General features: G+C 45.6%; 1 protein-coding gene across 2 annotated transcripts in view; it reads left to right on the forward strand.

Annotated features, from left to right (window-relative positions):
• Positions 1-26,254, forward strand: part of SLC5A2 (solute carrier family 5 member 2) — a 144,416-nt gene that overhangs the window by 113,299 nt on the left and 4,863 nt on the right. For both annotated transcript variants that reach the window (XM_030209692.1, XM_030209693.1), the window contains exons 11-13: positions 2,890-3,040; positions 7,058-7,226; positions 8,160-8,375. In XM_030209692.1, the coding sequence (XP_030065552.1) occupies positions 2,890-3,040; positions 7,058-7,226; positions 8,160-8,375 (536 nt within the window). The remainder of the gene's footprint in view (positions 1-2,889; positions 3,041-7,057; positions 7,227-8,159; positions 8,376-26,254) is intronic.

Consider the following 26,254-nt stretch of genomic DNA (forward strand, 5'->3'; position numbering starts at 1 on the left):
GCCTAATAATTGAATCACCAACTACAACAGCCATCCTAACCCTTCCCACCTGGGCACTAGCCCCTGGAGACACATCCTCAGTGCGAGAAGATATTGCATTCCCTGGTGTGCCGGTACTGTCTACAGATACTTCCAGCCTCACCAGGGTGATGCTCTCCTTTTAGAAGGCCTCCCTCCTACAAGGCAGCAAAGGGGCTGCCAGATTGGAGGTGGGACTTTTCTACAACGTCCCTGTAGGCCTGCTCTACAGTGGTGGAAATAAGTATTTGATCCCTTGCTGATTTTGTAAGTTTGCCCACTGACAAAGACATGAGCAGCCCATAATTGAAGGGTAGGTTATTGGTAACAGTGAGAGATAGCACATCACAAATTAAATCCGGAAAATCACATTGTGGAAAGTATATGAATTTATTTGCATTCTGCAGAGGGAAATAAGTATTTAATCCCTCTGGCAAACAAGACCTAATACTTGGTGGCAAAACCCTTGTTGGCAAGCACAGCGGTCAGACGTCTTCTGTAGTTGATGATGAGGTTTGCACACATGTCAGGAGGAATTTTGGTCCACTCCTCTTTGCAGATCATCTCTAAATCATTAAGAGTTCTGGGCTGTCGCTTGGCAACTCGCAGCTTCAGCTCCCTCCATAAGTTTTCAATGGGATTAAGGTCTGGTGACTGGCTAGGCCACTCCATGACCCTAATGTGCTTCTTCCTGAGCCACTCCTTTGTTGCCTTGGCTGTATGTTTTGGGTCATTGTCGTGCTGGAAGACCCAGCCACGACCCATTTTTAAGGCCCTGGCGGAGGGAAGGAGGTTGTCACTCAGAATTGTACGGTACATGGCCCCATCCATTCTCCCATTGATGCGGTAAAGTAGTCCTGTGCCCTTAGCAGAGAAACACCCCCAAAACATAACATTTCCACCTCCATGCTTGACAGTGGGGACGGTGTTCTTTGGGTCATAGGCAGCATTTCTCTTCCTCCAAACACGGCGAGTTGAGTTCATGCCAAAGAGCTCAATTTTTGTCTCATCTGACCACAGCACCTTCTCCCAATCACTCTCGGCATCATCCAGGTGTTCACTGGCAAACTTCAGACGGGCCGTCACATGTGCCTTCCGGAGCAGGGGGACCTTGCGGGCACTGCAGGATTGCAATCCGTTATGTCGTAATGTGTTACCAATGGTTTTCGTGGTGACAGTGGTCCCAGCTGCCTTGAGATCATTGACAAGTTCCCCCCTTGTAGTTGTAGGCTGATTTCTAACCTTCCTCATGATCAAGGATACCCCACGAGGTGAGATTTTGCGTGGAGCCCCAGATCTTTGTCGATTGACAGTCATTTTGTACTTCTTCCATTTTCTTACTATGGCACCAACAGTTGTCTCCTTCTCGCCCAGCGTCTTACTGATGGTTCTGTAGCCCATTCCAGCCTTGTGCAGGTGTATGATCTTGTCCCTGACATCCTTAGACAGCTCCTTGCTCTTGGCCATTTTGTAGAGGTTAGAGTCTGACTGATTCACTGAGTCTGTGGACAGGTGTCTTTCATACAGGTGACCATTGCCGACAGCTGTCTGTCATGCAGGTAACAAGTTGATTTGGAGCATCTACCTGGTCTGTAGGGGCCAGATCTCTTACTGGTTGGTGGGGGATCAAATACTTATTTCCCTCTGCAGAATGCAAATAAATTCATATACTTTCCACAATGTGATTTTCCGGATTTAATTTGTGATGTGCTATCTCTCACTGTTACCAATAACCTACCCTTCAATTATGGGCTGCTCATGTCTTTGTCAGTGGGCAAACTTACAAAATCAGCAAGGGATCAAATACTTATTTCCACCACTGTATGTACCTCTCTGTCTCCCTCAGCTCCTCCAAGTCTGCTGCTCTGGCCTCAAGAGAACAAACTCATTCTCTGAGAGCTAGGAGCTCTTTGCATCGAGCACACAAATATGACATCTCATCAACTGGGAGACAATTATACATGTGACACTCAATACAAAACACTGGATAGCCCCCTCTCACCTCTAGACTACTGACTGCATCTTAGTATTATAGAGTTGTTTAATTAAAACTTCTTAAGGTACTAGGGATATCAGATGAATATAATGATCCTTTAGGCTGTTGTGATTTGTAATTTATTTAGGGTTTGCTTCTTAAATGTAATTTGGACTCTAATGAAAATTGAAAATTCCCCTCTTGGTGTCTTCATTTATAGTAAATTATTCTAATTAAGTGTTGAGCCTAGGGGTGGGTGGGAATGAGGATGGAACTGGGCCCTTCAGTCTCTAGAACACAAGCTGTTAATGCTGTGGCAGAAACTTCAAGTTTTAAAACTATGGGGGACAAGGGTATGGAGACTAGCTAATAAAGTTTGCTTGCTCTTTTTATTTTTTTAATTCCTCTTTTAAACCCTAATCTTTAAGCTGTGGCAGAAACTTCAAGTTTTAAAACTATGGGGAAAAGGGTATGAAGACTAATAAAATTTGCTTGCTTTTTAAAATATTCTAACTGTGTTTATCAATATCCTACAATTCCTCTTTTAAACCCTAATCTTTAAGCTGTGGCAGAAGCTTCATGTTCTAAAACTATGGGGAAAAGGGTATGGAGACTAGCTAATAAAGTTTGCTTGCTCTTTTTATTTTAAAATTCTATGTTTATCAATATCCTACAATTCCTCTTTTAAACCCTAATATTTAAGATACCAAGCTCAGAATAAAATAATGTCACTTACCCACAGAGATGTCTTCTTCTCTCAGTACTTCTCTATCTGGCTCTACTTTTTTTGTTTACATCTTTCTTTTCTAGTCTTTGCAATCTCTTTCTACTCTAATTTTCAATCCTTCCTTCTCTTTTCCTATCTTCATCTATTTTTTTTTATTCTCATATTGTAGGTCTTCGAGGGTTGATGTTAGCTGTCATGCTGGCTGCATTAATGAGCTCTTTGGCCTCCATCTTTAATAGCAGCAGCACTATTTTCACCATTGATGTCTGGACACGATTCAGACCTCAGGCTGGAGATCGGGAGCTTCTCATTGTAGGAAGGTAGGTCTGAGCAGGCCATCCATAGGCCTGGGCATATGGTGCTCTGATTCACCTGGCTAGTGCCCCAAATCTCAGGAGCAGAAAAATATGGTACTGTTTATTGCTTCAGGCAGAATGCAGGAAATAAGTAGAGAGGGCCAACATGCAGGGTTATAGAACACTGTGTGAAATTCTCTATGATCCCAGGACCCCAGACACATCTGAAAGACAGAGTGAGACAAGAGGAAGGAAATATCAAGGACTTCATTAGGGAGCTGCACAGGTCTGGATTTGGAAAGATATGATGCCCTCCAGCTGCTTCCTGTTTCAGCCCCTTCCATCCTAGACAGTGCACAGAAAACAGAAGGAAAGGGACTGAGGCTTGAGCAGACAGCATAGAAAAAAAAGAGCTACTCTGCTCCCTAGTCTAGTTGCTTCCCGTTTTTCATTTCTCTTAAGGATTCTGTCCTATAGGGAACAGAAAGAAGAAGGGGTGAGCCCACAGTAGCTAGAAGAATAGAACAAACACAAACTGCTCTGCTCCCTAACTCAAATCTTCCTCCTTCATGTCACTCAGGAACAGGAGGGAAGGGTTGAACCTGGAGAAGACAGAGCAGAACTACTCTGCCTCCTAACCCAACCCTTCCCCTTCTTTCATGTTCCATCCTCTCTTGTACAGGGAATAGAAGGGAGGGGGATGAGGTTGAAACAGCCATAATACGTAGAACACAGCTGGTGATAGTCCCTTGATCAGTAACTAGCAGTGTAACACTCAAAGAATAAAATTAATCAGTATGGAGTTTCCACTTGGCTCTTTCAGTGCAATGTGTTTGCTTACATTGTTGGTGAACATAAGGACAGGAGAATCTATGCTTTTAAAAGGATTGTTCTGTGCTTTCAATGATTGTTCAGATGATGATTTTATCATGATTGTCTATTACCAAAATATAAGGGTAGACACTTATGGACTTAGCAACACCTCTAGGCTGAAAAAATTGTTTTCAGGTCAGAGATGCTGAATTGCATTTTAACATGTTCACAGCTGAAGGGACAGGAGCAGGACCGCAGAAGATAAACACAAATAGGAATGGAGAGGTGATAGTCCCTGTATGATTTTTCAGAGGACTGTGTTCATGAGGAGCCGGCTAAACTAAAAGAGGAAAAAGCAATGGGACCAGATGGCAGACATCCGAGGGTACTGAAGGAAGTTAGGGAAGTTCTAGTAGCTCCACTGGCTGACCTTTTCAATGCTTCTGTAGAGTTGGGAGTGGTCCTGGAGGACTGGAAAAGATCAGATGTAACCCTTCTCCACAAAAGTGGAAGTAAGGAAGAGTTGGCAAATACAGGCCAGTAAATCTGACTTCTATGATAAGCAAATTAATATAAACACTTTTAAAACAGAGAATAGTAAAGTTTTTGGTATTCAATGGATTACAGGACCAAGGCAACATGGTTTTACTAGAGGCTGGTTTTGTCAGACAAATCTGATTAATTTTTTTGGCTGAGTGACCAGAAAATTGAATCGAGGGAGAGCATTAAATATGATGTATTTAGATTTTAGCAAAGTCTATGACACAGTTACACATACAAAACAAACTGAGTGCCTTTGATATGGATCCTAAAGTGACTGACTGGGTTAGGAACTGGTTGAGTGGGCGACAGAGGGTAGTGGTAAATGGAGCTCATTCTGAGGAAAAGAATATTACCAGTGGTGTGCCGCAAGGTTTGGTTCTTGGGCCAGTTCTTTTCAACATTTTTGTAAGTGAAATTGCTGAAGGGCTATCTGGTAAGATTTGTCTCTTTGTGAATGATACCAAAATCTGCAATAGAGTAAACACCCCTAATGGTGTGGATAACATGAGGAAGGACTTAGCAACACTTGAGGAATGAAATGGATTTTGGCAGCTAAGGTTTAATACTAAAAACTGCAGAGTCATGCACTTAGGCTGCAAAAACCTGAGGGAATGGTACAGATTAGGGGGTGAAGAACTTTTATGTATGAAAGAGGAGAGGTACCTGGGTGTGATCGTATGTGGTGATCTTAGCATGGCCAAACAGGTAAAAAAAAAAAAGGCAATTGGCGATAGCTAGGTGGATGCTTGGGTACAGAGGGAGAGGAATGGCCAGTAGGAAAAAGGAGGTGGTGATGCCCCTTTATAAGACTCTGTTGAGATCTCATTTAGAATATTGTGTACAATTCTGAACACTATACCCTCAAAAAGATGGATGGGGTCCATCCAGAGGGCAGCTACTAAAATAGTCAGTGGTCTTCATCGTAAAGTATGTGGGGCCAGACCAAATATGTATATTTTGGAAGAAAGGCAGGAGAGGGCAGATATGATAGTGACATTTAAATTCCTACATGGCATAAATGCACAGGAAGCAAGTCTCTTTCAATTGAAAAGGAACTCTGGAATGAGGGTGCATAGGATGAAGGTGAAAGGGCAGGTGGAACGCAGTAAGTAGAGTATGCGTGGCAGGGGGCACCAACATTCAAGGGGTGCCAGAAACTGCCATGCTTACCCTTTGCTATGCTACATCCCTCCCAAGAAGACCTACCTTGATTCTTGAAGGCCACCCGGGTGGTTTAGTGGCCTCTGCAGGGGCAGAAAAGAATCCCACTCTTTCCTGACCTCTGCCACTCCTCCATGTCCATTTTGTTCTTCTGTGCTTTTTAAAAATAATGAGGCTTCCAGCTGCAGTCTCAGAAGACTACCACCGAAGTCTCAGCAGCCATTTTGAAAACCCAGCAGCACTATCTGCTGCACAGAAGAGCAAAGCGGAGACGGAGGAGCGGCAGAGGGCAGGAAACAGTGGGGTTCTTTCCTGCCCCACTAAACCACCAGGGTGGCCTTCAAGTATCAAGGTAGGTCTTCTTGGGAGGGTTGTAGTGTGTGGGAGAGGGGGGTTGTAGTTTGCGGGATGGCGGCCGGGGTGGGGCAGGTTTTGGCATAGTATAAGTCATCACAAGTACAAAATTTAAGAAAACCAATGGACTGCATTAGGGACTTATAGCCCATTTAGTTATGTTTAAGCAAATGAAAGATCTGCATTAAAAAAATATTTTTTATTTTGACTTCTGAAAACCATTTGTCCCTGAAACATGCTCAAAACAAAATAATCCATTTGTACAAAAAAACAGAATAATCCATTTCTACAAAAGAGATGAGGTGAAGGTGTGATTCCATGTGCTTCAATGAAAGGAAAGTTTAATTTTACTTACAAACTGTATAACACCAGGCTTCCCAAGGCAGATTGCAACGGTTAAGTTGAACCCAACAGTAAACAGGATATCCTCACTGAAATTTGGCCATATATTACTGTATTCTGTAGAACAGTGTAGAAAAAGGAGCACAGAATACAGCCTTTATTAATGTTGTTTCCATCAGCTACAATAATGTTTAAGCAGTTTTAGTGATATCAATTTTATTTCATGATATTTATATGTACATATGGGAAGCTTTCAATAAATTAAAAAGCTGTCGAGTAAAAAAAAAAAGTTTTTGTTCTTCACTTTTTAAGGCACTGGGCTGAAAAAGGGAGCAGGGTGGGAAAAGGGGGAGGGAGGAGAAAGGAGATGCTGGATGAGGGTGGGGGTGCCAACTGATAGTCTGCAGGGGGGCGCCAGAGACCCTAGCACTGGCCCTCTGAAAAAGGATAGATTCAGAAGTAACCTGAGCAAATACTTCTTCATGGAAAGGATGGTGAATTCTTGAAACAGCCTCCCGGTGGAACTGGTAGAGATGAAAACAGTATCGGAATTCAAGAAGGCTTGGGACAAGTACATAGGATCTCTAAGGGAGAGTAGATGGCATAGATGGGCCATATGGTCTTTATCTACCTACATGTTTCTATGTTTCTAAATGTAAAATAAAGGGCAATTTTCTGAAACTTTTCCTTCATAAGCAGAACACAGTTCATGTCTCAGATTAGTATTTGGAAAAGTATGCTGTTGTTCTTTAGGACCAAAACATCTTTGATTGTCAAACACCTCAGCAGAAGGTGAGAGTATGCTCCTGTTTCCTTTTCTCACTGTAGGGTCTGGATCCTGTTCCTTGTGGCAGTCAGCATTGCTTGGATCCCTGTTGTTCAGGCTGCACAGGGTGGGCAGCTTTTTGATTACATGCAGTCTGTGGCCAGCTACCTGGCACCCCCCATCGCTGCTGTCTTTCTCCTGGCACTCTTTGTCAAGAGAGTCAATGAGCCGGTGAGAATCAATCCATATCTGTGCTGAAATAAATTTCCACTCTTCCAGATCTCATCCTTCTCTGTCTCCTCAGGCTGTGTTTCATTATGTCCTCTAGTCTCTGCTTCCCCCCTCAGGACATATTTTGGAGGTCGCTCAGTGTGGATATTTCTCCCCACAGTTTTTCCTTCTAATGTATTTTGAACTGCTCAGAATCTTGTTGCTTCTCTTATTATCCCTTCGAATATACCTCAATTTTTGTTCCTCCTCTCACAATGTGTTTTGAGGGGGTTCCCACTGTATGTGCTTCTCCCCTCTCTTTTCTTCCCCAGCAGATCTATTTTGGAAAAGATACAAGTTCTCTGAGCTTCCCCTCACTGTTCTTCCCCCCTTAGAGTATACTTTGGGCTGTTCTAGTCTCTTGGGCTTCTTTCCTCTGTCTTCCCCCAGCTGGTATGTGTTGTGGGGCATTTCCCAGGTTCTGTCTGCTCCACCCTCCTAAGTTGTTTTGGAGGAATTTCCCTGCTCTATTCCCTCAGTTACTGCTCAGCCTGGGGGGATGCAAGGCATAGCCTATATAAGCACGCCCAGCACAATCTCCTCTCATCTCCCTCCTGTTATTAGGAAGGCACTAGGCAGCATGTTTTATCTGCACCTCCTGGTCCCTCTGAATTGTAAACATGCAGGACGTGTGGCTCTCATCAGACTAAGTTCCTGCATGGATCAGAATTCAGAATGAAGCTGGCAGAGGAGTACAAAGATATAGGCAAGAAATGCTTCTCTATTTTTGTTGGCCAAAAGGAGGAGGGAAAAGATTGTGCTGGGGAAAGAAGAAGGTCAAAGCTGGGGCCTGGGGAAGTTGCTCCAATTCATCCTTTATTAGGGGCAGTCATGTTCTCAGTGATCATACTCTCACTAATCCTCCTCTCCCCCCCCCTCTCTCTCCTCTCACAGGGTGCTTTCTGGGGCCTCGCTGGGGGTCTCCTAATTGGAATGATTCGTATGATCCCAGAGTTCATCTTTGGTACTGGAAGCTGCCTCTTTCCCAGTGCCTGTCCAGCCATTATCTGTGGAGTTCACTACCTATACTTTGCTATCATCCTCTTCCTGTGCAGCTGTGTGCTGGTGCTGGGAGTCTCGTACTGCACACCTCCCATAGATGAGAAACATGTAAGGCTTCTTCCTTTGTTCCCCTCTGCTCCCCCCCCCCCCCCCCCCATACACAATAACTGCTATCACATAAGGATGGCCACACACTCCAAGATGGCCATTGCCAGGATTTAACCAAATAGCTAACAAATAAATGTTGTCCTTCTAGTTAATTCCCTTTTCCATTGATTTCCAACCATATGGACAAATAGGGTTTCTACTATCCAGGGCCAGTTTTAGACATGCTGAGGACCAGAACAGAAATTAAGGAGGGGGACCCCAATCCCCTCTCCTCCCTGCCCCTCCCCCTCCCCCAATCTCCCCACCCACCATTACTACCATACACAAAACACAGACAGAACTTTACCAAATATAGAACAAGGGATCACAAATTAAAAATATGAACACCAAAATGGAACTGGGAACCCTAAGAAGTTAAAAGTGTCAAGTACTGCAACACTGGAGAAATAAAAATAGAAATGCACTTCATTTTGTACTGAACACAATCAGTCGCATAACCATGAAGGGGGGGCTACCCCCACCAGCTCAAGTATTTATATTTTGTATTCGGGTGGGGAGAAAATATGATGCCCCCCACCCTCAAAATCAACCATCTATGAAGCACATAGCCCAAAGCTAACATATTCCAGTTAATACATTCAAAATAAAACACTGTTTTCTACCACTGTTGTCTGGGCATTTTGTTTTTTTCCCTCATCTTAGTTCCAGTGTTTTCTCTTTCTGCTTTCTTGTCTGTCTGTCTGCTAATTCTCCTTCCAGTATCTGCTGTCCATTTTTCTTTTCTCCTCTCTTCTCTCCATTCCCTCACTACACCTGTCTCTAACACATTGATTTTTTCCTTTCAGCTATTTCCTCCCTTTTTTTCCTTTTTCTGCCTCTGTCCACTCAAATTCACTCTCTCTGAGCCTCCTATCTCCTTCAATCTACTTCTGTACTCGCTATTCTCCTCTCACTCATCTTCTTGCCACCCCCCCCCCTTTTGACCTCTCCCACATGGTTCCATCATTTCCAGAATTTCCTCTCCCTCTCTCCACTCTTGTAACCCATCCCAGTCTAACTGTCTATCTTCCTGTCCCTTCCCCTCCACCCCTTAGCATCTTCCTGTTCCACCTCTCTTCCCTCCTGCTCCCCCATGGACCTCTCTCTCCCCACCCCCATGGTCCAACATTACTTCCTCTTTTTTCTGTTCTTCTCTCCCCCTCGATGCAGCATCTTTTCCTCCCTTCATTCCATTGTTCAGCATCTCTCCATCCCTTCCACCCCCAGACCCATTTGTCCCTCTCTCTTCCTTCCCTCCTGCTCCCTCATGCATCCATCTCTCCTCCTCCTCTCTCCCTATCCCTATGGGCCAACCTTATTCCCTCTTTTTTTCTGTTTTTCTTTCCCTCCCTCTCTCCCTTTCTCTTCACAACTGCCCTCCCATCCAGTATCTCTCTCCCTCCCTCTGCCCTAATCCCCTGTTCAACTTCTATCCATTTTTCTTCCCTCCATCCATCCTTTTGTCCACCATCTCTCTCCCTCTCCTCTATTTACAGGTCCATTATTGCATTTCCCCTCCCCCAGTATTGCATTCCTGACCAGCATTCCCCCTTCCCCAGTCTGGCATCTTTCTCACCTTCCTGGCAAATGTATTTTTCATTGCAGAGGGTTGCTGGCGCACCAGTGATTCAGACATGCTGCTTTTGGCCTCCTCAATACTCTCCCTCTGTCTTAGTCCACCCCAACTCTGACGCAACTATGCCTCTGTGGACTGCGGCAGAGGGAGAGCATTGAGGAGGCCAAAAGCAGCATGCCTGAATTGCTGCTGTGCTGGCAACCTTCTGCAAAGTAAGAAAGTAAAATGCATTTATCGAGACAGTGAGGAAGACGCCGGTCAGGGTGGAAATAAGGGAAACACAGGCCAGCCCATGGGGGCCTCCTGGAGCTATGGGGCCCATGGCAGCTGCCCTGTATGCTCCCCACCCCTAATGCCAGCCCTGCTGCTACCTCTCAAGTCAAGACCACCTCTGATATTATTAGACCTGTGGAACCTCTTGTTAATGTTTGCAGTGCAATCCCTCTCTCCCACTATTCTCCATTTCTAGACAACACTCCTCTGCAGCATTTCTACTAAATATAAATGCAAACAAAATATCATTAGATTCAGTATACAAGCACAATTAGTATTTTTCCTTCTAGAAGATCTCAGAGTATGTATAAATTTACTAATTAACATACTTTTAATGTAATAACTGTCACAATTTTACCAAGAAATATTTTGATTCAGGTTACTGCAGGGGCGTAGCCAGATACCCAATTTTGGGTGGGCCTGGGCCCAAGATGGGTGGGCAGAAGAACCCTGCCTCATCCCACAGATGATGTGGTCTCTCCGTCTCTCCTCTCACCTGCATGCCATATGGTCTTCTCAAATATCCTCCCTCTCCTGCATACCTTTTAAATAGCAGATTTTCACCGGCAACAGGCAGCAACTAATACACACAGCTGATGTTGGCTCCATACCCTTCCCTCTGATGCAACTTCCTGTTTCCGCCTAGGCAAGAATACATCAGAGCGAAGGCTATGGGGCGGGTGCAAGCAGTATGCATCAGTCACTGCTCACTGCAGGCGAAGATCTGCTATTTACAAGGTATGCAGGAGGGACAGTTGTTGGGAGTTTTCGGCTGGTGAGGCTTGGGGATCCCTGCTAGCCACATTATAGCTATGCTGGTAGTGGGTGGGCCCGGGCCCAAAGTGGGTGGGTCTGGGCCCACCCAAGCCCACCCTTGGCTACGCCACTGGGTTACTGGAAGGTAATGGAAAAAGAGATTGATCAGTAGAACAAAAGCAATGTTGCTCACCTTTAATAGGTGTTTTCTGTAGAGAGCAGGATAGATAAAGCACACACGAGGGTAACGTGATCTGATGATGCCAGGTCAGAACTGTTCTCTCACAGCTCAGAAGCTAATGTAAAGTTCTGAGCATGCAGAACTCTATCCATGCACAGTGGCCTGCTCAGAGATTCAGTTAGTTTCAAAGCTCAATGCTGCTGCAAACAACTCTTGAGAAGATAGGTAGGATTTTGTGCCTTATCAGTCCTGCTGTCTATGGAAAATACTTGATACAGATGAGCAACATTGTTTTTCCATCAACAAGCAGAATTGAATCAGGCACACAAGTGGGTGCCTCACAAGCATAGAGCTGCTCAAATATAATACTGTCCTAGTCTTTAGAGCCCATATAGTCTATTGTGAGAGTTGTTAGCTCACAGTGACAGCTTGCCCTTCACTACTTGACCAAATGCACTGTCCTGTGCTGAGGCTTGATCAAAACACTAATGTGCAGTAAAAGTATGAAGAAAGGACCATGTAGCTGCTTTGCACATGGTAATCTTGGAGAGAGATTTTAAGAGGGCCACTATCTTTATAGTAGCTCTAATTTAATGAGACTTGGCCTTGTAGCTTAGAGAAGCATTCACTTGTTCGGAGCAGAATTGTATGCATGAAACCAAATTAATAAAGTCCGTTTTGCAACTGGCATAGCAGGCCAATTTAGATCAAAGGAAACAAAAAAAACCGGAGTAGATTTTCATTCTTTTCAAGTAGCAGGCAAGAGCTCATTTGCAGACTCGAATATGAAGGGCTTTCTCACAAGAATATGAATGGTGCTTCATACAGAAGGTGGGAAACACTCTTTCTTCATTTAGGTGAAAAGATAACACCATTTTTAGGCAAGAACTTGGGATGTTACCTACTGAATTAAAAAATACCAGAAGTAGCAAAAATAGTTTCCATATCATCATGCTGATCAATCCATAGACTGGTGGGTTGTGTCCATCTACCAGCAGGTGGAGATAGAGAGCAATCCTTTTGCCTCCCTATATGTGGTCATGTGCTGCCAGAAACTCCTCAGTATGTTCTCTATCTCAGCAGGTGGTGGTCACACACAGCAGCAGCTCTGGCTAGGTCTCCAAGCCTAATTTTTAGGTTTTGTTGAGTACCTGGGGTTGAGGGCTCTTCTTGAGCAAGTGCAAACCTGCTGGTGCCAGGTCCCTCCTTTTCTCCCCCCTCCCGCTGGCTCCGTTGAAAAAAAAAAAAAAATTTTGGACATCCTTAAGGGCGTTTATTTCAACGTTTATTTAAACGTTTATTGCAGCTACTCACTGGGACACCAGTTCGTTACAGCTCGGAGCGAGAAGCAGGTAATTTTTACCTTTTTATAGCGGGCGGGGGTTCCCCGATTGATCTCCACGTGGCCTATGGCGTCGGAGGGCGAGAGCGCGAAGAATCGCTCCCCGGACCGCGTGTGCGTTTCTAGCGGGGATGCGGGGGTATTAAAGTCTGATTCGCCCTGGTTGGGTGTCAGTTTGGAGGCCGGTCAGTGTCCCGGTTCTTCCTGCCATAAACGCCCATCCCCCGCTGCTCGCCTCCGCCATCTTGGCCGGCCACTCTGCTCGGACGGCTTCTTCTTGGGCCGCCCTTGAGCTGGGAGACGTTAATGCCATGGCCGCCCTTGATTTGGGCGACGGCAAAAAAGCGGCTAAAGTTAAGCGCCGTTCTTCCCGCGCAGCTCCTTCGCGGAGTGTCGCGCCAGACGCCATCTTGGATGCGCAGCATGTTTCTCCCCCGCTCTTGCGAGCGCTGGTTGAGGGTGCATCTAGGGCTGTGGCCCAGGCTGCTGAAGTGCACAGTCTGGGGGGTTTCTCCCCCGAGTTTATTTTGCTGCTGCATCAGGCCTTCCTTATGCAAAACGCTGCCCCTGCTCCCTTGTCCGATAAAGGGGTTAAGGCCCTCGGAAGTAAACGCCCTCGGGTGGATTCCCAAGCCTTAGAGGACTCTGTCTCCTCTGATGTAGATGAGGGCAGCGTATCTGAGTTCTCCCAACGGTCCTTTGGGGATTCCTTGGAGGAGACGGATTCCCGCTCGGATGGAGCGGATGACCCCTCTGCAGCATGGATCTTTCACTCAGAGGATTTGCCCAACCTGTTAGTGCAGGCCATGAGCATTTTGAAGATTTCCTCTCCAGAGGACGTCTCTCCCTCAGCCCCTGTTGGCTCCGCCATTATGCTGGGGACGAAGCGCCCACCTAGAACCTTCCACGTGCATGATGCCATGCACACCTTAATTTCGGCTCAATGGGATGTCCCAGAAGCGAGCCTCAAAGTGGCTAGGGCTATGTCCCGCCTCTATCCTTTGCCTGAAAGTGAACGGGAGGCTTTTCTTTGGCCTACCGTGGATTCTTTAATCACTGCGGTGACTAAGAAAACGGCGTTGCCGGTGGAAGGTGGCACGGCCCTAAAAGACGCCCAAGACAGAAGATTGGAGGCGGCCTTAAGGTCGTCCTTCGAGTCGGCTGCCTTAAGTTTGCAGGCCTCAGTTTGCGGCTCCTATGTGGCCAGGGCGTGCCTGACGATTGTGCAGCGGGCTTCCCCCTCGGATCCTTCCTTGAGGGCTGATTGGCCGGCCCTGGAATCGGGCTTGGCTTATTTGGCAGACTTACTGTATGATGTCTTGAGAGCCTCGGCTAAAGGTATGGCTCAGACAGTCTCTGCGCGGCGGTGGCTTTGGCTGAAGCATTGGTCTGCTGACCACACCTCTAAGTCCCGCCTGGCTAAGTTGCCTTTTAAAGGCAAGCTGCTCTTTGGGGTCGAGCTGGACAAAATTGTGACCGATCTCGGCACGTCTAAGGGCAAGAGGTTACCAGAGGTCAGGGCTCGGGCCAGTGCTCGCCCCGGTAACTCCAGAGGACGGTTTCAGGAAGCCCGTCGGTACCGCCTGGGCAAGTCGGGCTCCTCTGCCCCCTCTTCCTTCAAGAGGAACTTCTCCCCCAAGCAGCATTCCTTTCGCAGAGACCGCCGTCCCGGAGGTGCGCCCTCCGGTCCTCCCCCAGGGTCTCGTACCCAATGACGGGGTCCTGGTCCATGGCCCAGTGCAGATTGGAGGACGCCTGTCCTCGTTTCTGGGCGAGTGGACCAGGGTAACTTCAGACGGTTGGGTGCTGGAAGTCATCAGAGATGGCTACAAGCTAGAGTTCTGCCGATCCTTAAGAGACGGGTTTGTACTCTTTCCCTGCAAGTCTCCGGTCAAAGCTGTGGCAGCGCAGCAGACCTTGGACAATCTGATCCGCCTGGGTGCGGTCGTTCCGGTGCCAGAAAATCAGCTTGGCAAGGGACGTTACTCCATTTACTTTGTGGTACCAAAGAAAGGAGGTTCTGTACGGCCTATCCTCGACCTCAAAGGGGTCAATCGGGCCTTGAAAGTTCGGCACTTTCGCATGGAGACTCTCCGCTCTGTTATAGCGGCAGTGAAGGCAGGGGAGTTCCTGGCATCCTTGGACATCAAGGAAGCGTACTTGCATATTCCCATCTGGCCTCCTCATCAACGCTTTCTGTGTTTTGCAGTCCTGGGCCAACACTTCCAGTTCAGAGCCCTCCCGTTTGGGTTGGCTACTGCTCCGCGGACCTTCTCCAAAGTAATGGTGGTCATCGCGGCCTTCCTGCGAAAGGAAGGAGTACAAGTCCATCCTTATCTGGACGACTGGTTGATCCGAGCCCCCTCTTATGCAGAGTGCGGCAAAGCTGTGGACCGGGTGATTGCTCTTTTGAGCTCCCTGGGGTGGATCATCAACTGGGAGAAAAGCCAGCTGCGCCCGACTCAGTCCCTGGAGTATCTGGGAGTTCGATTCGACACCCAAGTGGGCAGAGTGTTCCTGCCGGACAATCGGATTGTCAAACTTCAGGCTCAGGTGGACCAGTTCCTAGTAGCCTCTCCGCTTCGGGCTTGGGACTATGTGCAGCTGTTCGGCTCTATGACGGCCACGGCTCATATGAGACCACTACAACACTCTCTGCTGCAGCGCTGGACTCCGGTGTCGGAGGATTATGCTGTGCGCCTTCCCTTGGACCCAGCAGTGCGCAAGGCACTGAGCTGGTGGCTGAAGACAGACAAGTTGTCTGCAGGGATGCCTCTTGTGACCCCGGAGTGGATTGTCGTCACGATGGACGCCTCTGACGGGCTGGGGAGCCCACTGTTTGGGAAGGACAGCGCAGGGGCTCTGGTCTCCTGCAGAGGCAAAGTGGTCTATCAACCTCCTGGAACTCAGAGCCATTCGGTTGGCGCTTTTGGAGTTCCTCCCGGTACTGGCGTTGAAGCCAGTACGGGTCCTGTCGGACAATGCCACGGCTGTGGCCTATGTCAACCGCCAGGGAGGTAACCAAGAGCGCCCCTCTAGCCAAGGAGGCCATGAATCTATGCCAGTGGGCGGAAGCGAACCTGGAACAGCTGTCAGCGGCCCACATTGCGGGAGTCATGAATGTCAAGGCGGACTTTCTCAGTCGCCATACCTTGGATCCCGGAGAGTGGCAGTTATCGGCTCAGGCGTTCTTGGACATCACGAAGCGCTGGGGCCAGCCGAGCCTAGATCTGATGGCGTCATCAGCCAATTGCCAAGTGCCGCGCTTTTTCAGCAGAGGACGGGACCCTCGATCTCTGGGAGTAGATGCTCTTCTCCAACAGTGGCCGACACAGGAGCTTCTCTATGTGTTCCCGCCCTGGCCCATGTTGGGCAGGGTACTAGACCGGGTGGCAAAGCATCCGGGCCGGATAATCCTGGTGGGTCCGGACTGGCCCAGACGTCCCTGGTATGCGGACTTGATCAGGCTCTCAGTGGACGACCCTCTGCGGCTGCCAGTGGAGCAGGGCCTGTTGCATCAGGGTCCCGTGGTGATGGAGGATCCCTCCCCCTTTGGTCTTACGGCCTAGCTATTGAGCGGCAGCGTCTGAGGAAGAAGGGCTTCTCAGACAAGGTCATCGCCACTATGCTGAGAGCGAGGAAGCGCTCTACTTCTACTGCTTACGCCAGGGTTTGGCGTACCTTTGCAGCATGGTGTGAAGCAGGCTCACTTTCTCCCTTCACTGCTCCAATTTCTTCAGTGTTGGCGTTCCTGCAAGAAGGTCTGGAGAAAGGCCTGTCACTCAGTTCCCTTAAAGTCCAGGTAGCGGCTCTGGCTTGCTTCAGGGGCCGCCTGAAGGGTGCTTCCCTGGCTTCGCAGCCAGATGTGGTGCGTTTTCTCAAGGGAGTTAATCACCTGCGCCCTCCTCTGCACTCAGTGGTGCCTGCGTGGAATCTCAACCTGGTGCTAAGAGCCTTGCAGAAGCCGCCTTTTGAACCCTTGTCGAGGGCATCTCTGAAAGACCTGACGTTGAAAGCACTCTTTTTGGTGGCTATCACTTCAGCCAGAAGAGTTTCCGAGCTCCAGGCACTCTCATGTCGAGAGCCTTTTCTGCAGTTCACTGAGGCAGGAGTGACTATTCGCACAGTGCCTTCCTTCCTGCCCAAGATTGTTTCTCGCTTCCATGTGAATCAGCAGCTCTGTCTCCCTTCCTTTCGAGGAATACTCTGCTCTCAAATATCTGGATGTGAGACGAGTCATCATCAGATACTTGGAAGTGACCAATGATTTCCGGAAGTCGGATCATCTGTTTGTCCTGTTTGCAGGTCCTCGTAAGGGTCTGCAGGCTGCTAAGCCTACAGTGGCAAGATGGGTCAAGGAAGCCATTGCAGCGGCTTATGTGGCCGCAGGGAAGGTGCCGCCTATCCAGCTGAAGGCTCACTCCACTAGAGCTCAGGCGGCCTCGATGGCAGAGGCCGGGTCCGTCTCCTTGGAAGAGATATGCAAGGCGGCAACTTGGGCATCGGCCCATACCTTCTCCAGGCATTACCGCTTGACTGTGGCTGCTCGGGCGGAGGCCCGGTTTGGAGCTTCAGTGTTGCGGTCAGGGATTTCAATGTCCCGCCCTGGGTGAGTACTGCTTCGGTACATCCCACCAGTCTATGGATTGATCAGCATGATGATATGGAAGGTAAAATTATGTATCATACCTGATAATTTTCTTTCCATTAATCATAGCTGATCAATCCATAGCCCCTCCCAGATATCTGTACTGTTTATATTCTGGTTGCATTTCAGGTTCAAGTTTAGTCTTCAGTTCCTGTTCAGGAGGACTTCGTGTTCAAGTTTTTTCAATTGGATTCTTCAAGAGTTGAGACGAGTTTGTGTTACAGTGAGCTGCTGCATTCCTCTCCCCTCCGTTTTACGGGGCTGGATTGAGACATAAATTCTGCCGGCGCTCCCTCCCGCTTCATGCGGCTGTAGGGCAGCTTTGTACCCCTCCCGCTTCGGCGGTGTTAGGGTCAGTCAGCTCCTCCCGCAGTTGCGGTTGCAGGATAAGCCAGATCCCCCCGCATCGGCGGGGTGGTGTCCCTCCCCCGCTCCGCGGGGATGAGCTGGACAGATTCCCCTCCCCCACTTGTGTGGGGATGAGCTGGGTTAATTCCCCTCCCCCATTTCGGCGGTGGTGAGCTGGGCAGAGTGTCCCTTTGTGGGTGTAATTCTCTAAGTACTGAGTCCTGCGGATGGAGCTTGGATATCGACATACTGAGGAGTTTCCGGCAGCACATGACCACATATAGGGAGGCAAAAGGATTGCTCTCTATCTCCACCTGCTGGTAGATGGACACAACCCACCAGTCTATGGATTGATCAGCTATGATTAATGGAAAGAAAATTATCAGGTATGATACATAATTTTACCATGCATGGGTATGGCATCAGTGGCTCATGTAGTTGCCTGTCTGTAGCTGGGCTACAGAGATGCCATTGGGAGAGGTATTCAGCTTGCAGAACTTGGGGATCACTGCCAGCTAATGCAAGGATGTGCCACTTCTGGATAGGCCTGAGCCCAAAGTTGGTGGACCCCTGCCAACCCAGGCCTACACACCTGGCTATGCCAGCAGTTCACAGATGTCAAAAAAGGGTATTCATGGCTGTAAGAAATAGCACAAGAAGAGTTTTGGCACAGAGAAGACCAGTCCATTGATGTCAACATCAGAAACATTGGTCTCTATGGGTCCTGGAGCTGCAGTGGATACTGGGAATGCACTGACATCAAGAGTATCTTAATCACCCTTGACATCAACTTCAGTAGAGAACATTGGAATAAGTTGTTATCAATTCCCATCCAAAGAAGAGGAAGGATTCATCCTAATCTTCACTGGTGCTGAAAAATAATGATGCAGGTTGTCAAATGGAGACTGGGATACCTCAACATTATATCTTTTCAAAGCATGGTGCCAAGAGTACTGAGGCATCAAGGTTGCCAGTGCCCTTCAAGTGCTCTTGATATGAGGAACATTCATCCTCCATAGCATCAGAGAAGGTGCTCCAGCATCCATAGATCTGAGACCCTACCTCAGATACACTCTAAGTAACTCGGGATGATGTGGTCACTCCTTTGTTGATGAGAGCCTTCGAGGACAGCTCATGAAGAAGTTTTAGGAAAGGATGGAGTGCTTCTTTGGTTGATGTGATGCTGCTGCTTCAATATCTTTAATGTCAAGAAGAGAGGTTATCCAAGTGATCCTCAAGACCCATGTACTGCTTGCAGGAGACATCAAGGCTTCGAAGGGGCTCAGACTCAATGTTGGCTACATTGGGGAAGGAAGTTTTACTGGCACATCATGGATCAATATCTCAATGTCTTCAGCCAAGGCCTGACCTTGAGGTCAGTAGATAGACATAGGCAGAGACTCAAACTTCTCCATTGAATATTTTATGAATCTGATTTAGAGCACTCCTGGGAGTCTAAGGAAAAAACTAAGGTCTTCGCTGAAGAGGAATCCTAAGGTCTTCGCTGAAGAGGAATCCTAAGGTCTTCGCTGAAGAGGAATCCTAAGGTCTTCCTTCATATCCCTCCCCACCTTATGAGAGATGCATGTCCCTGCCAGAGGAACTCTTATCAAGTTAGTCAGGCCATCTCAGGGTTCACATGAGAATGTGGGAGACCTTCATCTCTATACCTTCTATTAATAATAAGGTCACCTATGTACTGTATAGATTTGAGACGTAGCAGCTTCCTGACTATTCTGTGGTGCTCATATCTGCTCTCAAAAGAGCCAAACGTTCCAAGACTCACTCCTCGGTGCCCCCAGGGATAAGATCTCAAACATTGGAGTCTTATGGGAGAAACTTTTTCCATAATACTATGCTAGTGTCCCACATAGCATCCTACCAGCTCTTCATGGGCATGTACTTGTATGACATAGTGTGCAGTGTAGCAGAGTTTGCACTCTTCCTAGGGAGAAGGCTGAATAACTCTGTGGGCTAGTAGCCAAAGGGAAAAAGTGAAGAAACTACATGGTCCACACAACCTATGATATTTTTTATAAGACATCAAGAGCTTTTGCACTGGGATTAGTACCTGCAGACTCACCTGGCTGAGGGCTTCAGACATGAGATCTGATGTGCATGAAAACTTGCTAACATGCTGTGCCAAGGAGAGAATCTCTTTGTAGATAAGGTGCAAGAAGGTGTTTCAACAAGCAGCACGGCGACCCCCTTATGACCCTCTCAAGGCCAACTTCTGACCTAACCTCTCTTCTAGGAGGTATCACAGTGATAGGCAGTGAAGATCTTACCATTCTCAAAGACTAAGGTATCCTCCCAATCTCCTGCTCTTCTCAAACTTGACAGTGATCTTGCTCACATACCAGACAGGAGAAAATCCAAAAACTCCAATTAGCAATTGTAAACCATACATAATTTAAAATTATGCAGAGTCAAAGAACTAAGTGAGAGGGTTCCATGCTGAGATGGGAGACTTATAGCCACAAACCTCTTTGTGGGAAAGGGGAATGGGGCTTGAAACACGTCTTCCTGTGGATTTTGAAACTACATTAAAAATGGTTTACATAGAGGGGCATTTTCGATTGGGGGCGGGGCCAAACGTATTTTCAAAATGAGATGGGCATCCGCTTTTCTCAAGGCTACTTCAACTACTACTGAAATTGAGGTGCAGCCTAATAGAGTAGTGCATTGAGAACCAAGGGAGCCCAGTTGAAGTTTTTTTGTCACTCCTTGGGATCTCTTAGGCAAGTCATATAATCCTTCATTGCCTCAGGTACAAACTTAGGGCCCTGTTTACTAAGCTGCGCTATAGGCACGCTAGCATTTTTAGTACATGCTAAGAATTAGTCCCTTGTACAAGAGCATACATCTTTTATGTCAGTATTTGTTACAGTAACTGACAGTAACTGGGAAGCTCGCCAGGTGCCCTTGGCCTGGATTGGCCACTGTCGTGGACAGGATGCTGGGCTCGATGGACCCTTGGTCTTTTCCCAGTGTGGCGTTACTTATGTACTTGTTGGCAGAAAAATATTCTTCCATTATTCTCCCTAAATCTGGAAAAATAGGGATTTATGACAGCAGCATCTTACAGGTTGGGATCTACAGCTATTTGGCACATTTTTTTTCCAAACATGGTATGAAAAGGCCAAGTAGCTTGGTGGATAGAGTCTTATAACCCATGACAAGTCACTTCAGCCTCCATTACAAGAGTATGGACTTAACGAGCAATTGTTGAAATGTCTGTGAATACCTTTTTGAAAACTAATGCAAGACCACTGGAAGAAAAACTACCTGTAGAGACTTGCACCTCCTTTTTATGCAGGTACTTTATTTGGCTAAAATAACATACCTAGGCTTATAATTATACAACTATGGACACTGTTGAAATACCTATCCTAACCCCGTCCCTTGCCATTGTGGGCAAATATATGCAGTTTACAAATGTCTTTAAATAAAACACTTTTACCCACAGAAATGGCTTTGAAAATCATAAACTCTCTTGAGCAGGGAGATGTATTGTAACTTGCTTTGAGCTCAGATTTGGAAAAGCAAACAAAGAAATCTATAATCAAAATCTTCTAAGTCCACTAGACAAAATGTAGTGCTTGGTAAATATATGTAGAGAGCTCCTAGTTTCCCGCAAACAGATCCCCAGATTAGAAGCTAATGCTGAATATACTACTAATTAAACAAAGAGAGGAAGATATCAAAAAAGATATAGTGGAATTAGAAAAGGTGCAGAGAAGGGTGACGAAAATGATAAAGGGGATGGGACGACTTCCCTATGAGGAAAGGCTAAAGCAGCCGGGGTCTTCAGCTTGGAGAAAAGACAGCTGAGGGGAGATATGATAGAAATAATGAGTGGCATGGAACAGGTTGACGTGAAGTGTCTGTTTATGCTTTCCAAAAATACTAGGACTAGGGAGCATGCGATGAAGCTACAAAGTAGTCGAGTAGGGACTGTCTCTTCATGTTCAAGTGTACAGTGCTGCGTACTTCTGGTAGCGCTTTAGAAATGATAAGTAGTAGTAGTAGTAGTAATAAATTTAAAACAAATCAGAGAAAATGTTTCTTCACTCAACGTGTAATTCGTTGCCAGAAAATGTGGTAAAGGCAGTTAGCTTAGCAGAGTTTAAAAAAATATTTGGACGGCTTCCTAAAGGAAAAGTCCATAGACCATTATTAAATTGGACTTGGGGAAAATCCACTATTTCTGGGATAAGCAGCATAAAACATTTTGTACTTTTTTGGGATCTTTCCAGGTATTTGTGACCTGGATTGGCCACTGTTGGAAACAGGATGCTGGGCTTCATGGACCTTTGGTATGTCCCAGTATGGCAATACTTATGTACTTATGACACCATGAAGTAAATGCCAGGATGGCCAATGGCTCAGTTTATTCTTCCAATAAAACAATTAAAAATCATCAACAATTTATTCTCCAGGTGCAATATACAGGATGCGCTGACAAGTAAGTCACAATACGGGTTGTGTTTCGGTGCACAGGCCTTTATCAGGGGTCCTGTCAACACCGTAGTTGATATTAAAAATCCTGCAGCATGAACATCAAATATTTCCCATACACAAATCTTTTTAAAATTTTGTGTTTAGGAAATATTTGTTTTATTTATATTAATTTAAACCACAGTTCCCTGGTCTTTTGATTTTAGTTGCCAAAACAAATTGTTCAGATTGTTTATCAGCTGCGGTACTGTTAGCAGCTGCTTTCATTTTGCCATCACAGCCCAACAGCGTGGGGGGGCTGCTTGATGGTGTTGTGTTTATATCTGCCTTTAAACCGTAAGAGGGATTTACAACTACAAGTCCAGCTGAAGTTGAGAGTACCGAGGCAGGTGCACTGCACACCGAAATGAAGGACTGTCGAGTCTTGAAATAATGTTTATAGATCCCTATGGCCTGTATGTCTCTTTGGTTGTGACATTTTTAATAAATATTCCTTGGTTGGCTCTTTGGTCGTTCCCCTTTTCGTTTTGTTTTTCCTCGCTGAAAGAAGTCAATGATAATGCAGATCTGCTGTTGTTAAAATCATCCGCAGTACTTGAAGATTGGAGGGTGGCCAATGTTAATGCCAATTTTTTAAAGGTTTCCAAGGGTCATCTGGGAAATTACAGACCAGTAAGCCTGACTTCAGTGCTGAGCAAAATACTGGAAACTATTATAAAGAAAAAAATTACTGACCACATAAACAAACATGGTTTAATGGGACAGAGTCAGGATGATTCAGCCAAGGGAAGTCTTGCCTCACCAATTTGCTTCCTTTCTTTGAAGGAATGAATAAATATGGATAAAGGTGAGCCAATTGATGTAGTGTATCTAGACTTTCAGAAAGCTTTTGACAAAGTTCCTCATAAGAGGCTACTGAGAAAATTAAAAAAAACATGGGATAGGAGGCAAATGCCCTTCTGTGGATTAGGAACTGCTTAATGGACAGAAAACAGAGGGTAGGGATAAATGACCATTTTTCTCAGTGGACAGGGTAAATAACAGAATGCTGCAGGGTACTAGGACCAGTGCTTTTTAACATATTTATCAACGACCTGGAAAGCAGAACAAGTGAAGTGATTAAATTTGCAGATGACACAAAACTATTCAAAGTTGTTTAAACACATGCGGGCTGTGAAAAATTGCAGGAAGCCCTTAGGAAACTGGAAGACTGGGAATCCAAATGACAGCTAAAGATTTAATGTGGACAAATGCAAAGTGATGAACACTGGAAAGAATAATCCAAATCATACTTACTTGACACCAGGGTCCATCTTAGGAGTCAGCACCCAAGAGAAAGATCTAGATGTCATCGTGGACAATACGTTGAAATGTTCTGCCTAGTGTGCAGTGGCAAAAAAAAAGCAAATGGGATGCTACCTCATGAAAGACTCCTGATGAATTCAGAGAGCCATGGGATATGGGGTAATGTCCTATTGTGGATTAAAAACCAGTTAAAAGATAGAAAAGGGTTAACTGGTCAGTATTCTCAATACAGAAGGGTAGATAGCAGGGTTCCGCAGGGGTCTGTGCTGTAACCACTGCTTTTTATCATATTTATAAATGATCTAGAGATGGGAATAACTAGTGAGGTAATTCAATTTGCTGATGATACTTTATTCAAAGTTGTTAAATCGAACGAGGATTGCGAGAAATTGCAAGAGGACCTTATGAGACTGGGCATCCAAATGGTAGATGACATTTAATATGAGCAAGTGAAAAGTGATGCATATGGGAAAGAGGAACCCAAACTATAGCTATGTGATGCAAGGTTCCACATTAGGAGTCACCACCCAGGAAAAGGATCTAGGTGTCATCATTGATATGTTGAAACCCTCTGCTCAATGTGCAGCAGTGGCTAAGAAAGCAAATAGAATGTTAGGAATTATTAGGAAAGGAATGGAAAACAAAACTGAGATTATTATAATGCCTTTCTATCACTCTATGGTGCGACTGTACCTTGAATACTGTGTGCAGTTCTGGTCAATGCATCTCAAAAAAGATATAGTGGAATTAGAAAAGGTTCAGAGAAGGGCAACAAAAATGATAAATGAGATGGGAAGACTTCCCTATGAGGAAAGGCTAAAATGGCTAGGGCTCTTCAGCTTGGAGAAGGCAGCTGAGGGGAGATATGACAGAGCTATATAAAATACTGAGCGGAGTAGAACAGCTATTAATATACCAAGGGGCAAGGTGGTGGAGGTGGTCAGCCCAGGATGCTGGCTGCAAGGGGGTGCATGGAGCAGACGTGCAGCTGTCAGCTCTGTTGTTCCCCTGCCCCCTCTAACATTACTTCCTGTTCCTGGGCCCCAGCAGAGCAGACAGCTGCGCGCCCACTCCACATACCCCCTTGCTGGAAGGAAAGATCTGGTGATGCGCTTTGGGTGAGGTGAAGCATGGGAGGGTGCAGCAGTGACTTGTCCCATGTGGCGAACAGGCTAGGAACAGGTAGATATGAATCGCTCATTTACTCTTTCCAAAATACTAGGACTAGGGGGCACGCAAAGAAGCTACTAAATAGTAAATTTAAAACAAATCAGAGAAAACATTTCTTCACTCAATGAGTAATTAAACTCTGGAATTCTTTGCCAGAGAATGTGGTAAAAGCAGTTAGCTTAGCAGGCTTTAAAAAAGGTTTGGCTGATTTTCTAAAAGTCCATAAGCCATCATTAAGATGGACTTCGGTAAATCCACTGCATATTCTAGGATAAGCAGCATAAAATTTCTTTTACTGTTTTGGGATCTTCCCAGGTACTTGTGACGTGGATTGGCCACTTTTGAAAACAGGAATACTGGACTTGATGGACTTTCGGTCTGTCACAGTATGGCAATGCTTATGTTCTTAACTATAGTCAGTTAAAGCAGAATATAACAATGGTAACTTTAAGAGATATGGAAGGTGGTTACTAGAACAGTCTGTTCGAAAGACTATTCCAGATCTGTGCCAGTTCTCTCAAGATACAGTGGTTAAAATGACTGAATTTGAGAACAAGATGGCTGTAAAGCTGCAATTGAAGAATCAGTCTTTTGTGCTCTGTGTTTGCTTTCAGATTGCCATTGCTTTGAATGTTCATGTCAGTGAAACATTGAAGAACATCTCAAGCTAAAAAATCTTTAGATTTCTAAATCTTCATCTTGCACACTAATTTAACTTCTCTGGAACCTTTGAAAGTGTTGGGCAGACTGGATGAACCGTTCAGGTCTTTATCTGCCGTCATTTACTATGTTACTGTGTATCTAAGGGATGTTCTTCAATATTCTCCAGCTGATTCTCTTTCAATTGAAAATATTTATTACAAATGTAGAGGTTCCAGAGTTTCTGGAGAAGAGGGAGGTTTGGATCAAATTTCTTCTCCTGGCAACTTGGACATATCCCAATTTTTTTTTTAATTTTCTCAGGAAGTTATATCTAAACATGCCACCTACTGTATTATTGACCTTTCAGTCAAGCTGTCAAGAAGGAAATTTTGAAGCTATATTTTGCTAAGGGACGAGCTGCCTTTTGTGGTCACCAGCTAGTTGTACTTTCTGATATGGCTAAGCATATGCAATTTCATAGAAGACAATTCAATTCCTACAGCTGAAACCTAGAGGTTTAGTAATTGGAGCTACTTTTTTTCCTTAGATTTCCATGCAATGCTGGATCACATATAGAAATAACAGATATATATTTTCAGATCCTACTCATTCAGAACGTTTTCTTCAAGATAAACCTGTCCTACAAGCTACAGTTGCATGATTTTTAGTAGCATGGAGAGATTTCGCATTAATTTGTACTTGATATTGGGCCTTTCATTTCGTATATATGCCTTCTTATTACTTGTTCTCTGATATGTAACAGTAATCTCCATTTTGAGGACTTAAAACTTTACTTTTCTTATTTTTAGAATGATTCTTTTTTATCTTTTTTCAAAGTATTTCTTTTCCTTTCAATATATATATATGCAATAAAAAAATCAAAATAACAAACTGTATGAAAAATTAAGATAAAGAACAAAAAAGTTATGTCCTTGCTTCTAAACAATTTTGGCTGGCACCACCTATATGTTTATAAATATTTTTGCACTCCTGGATGCTAAATTACCAGGGCAAACTTGGTGTCATCTGTGGCAGCAGCATCTAGGACGTAACAAAAACCCAAGCAAATCAATAGGCCCTGATAGCCACACTAACTCAAACATCCTTGATGGAAGAATAGTCAATAGACGCTGACAGG

This window comes from Microcaecilia unicolor, chromosome 7, assembly GCF_901765095.1.
Source record: "Microcaecilia unicolor chromosome 7, aMicUni1.1, whole genome shotgun sequence".
Classification (NCBI taxonomy): Eukaryota; Metazoa; Chordata; class Amphibia; order Gymnophiona; family Siphonopidae; genus Microcaecilia; species Microcaecilia unicolor.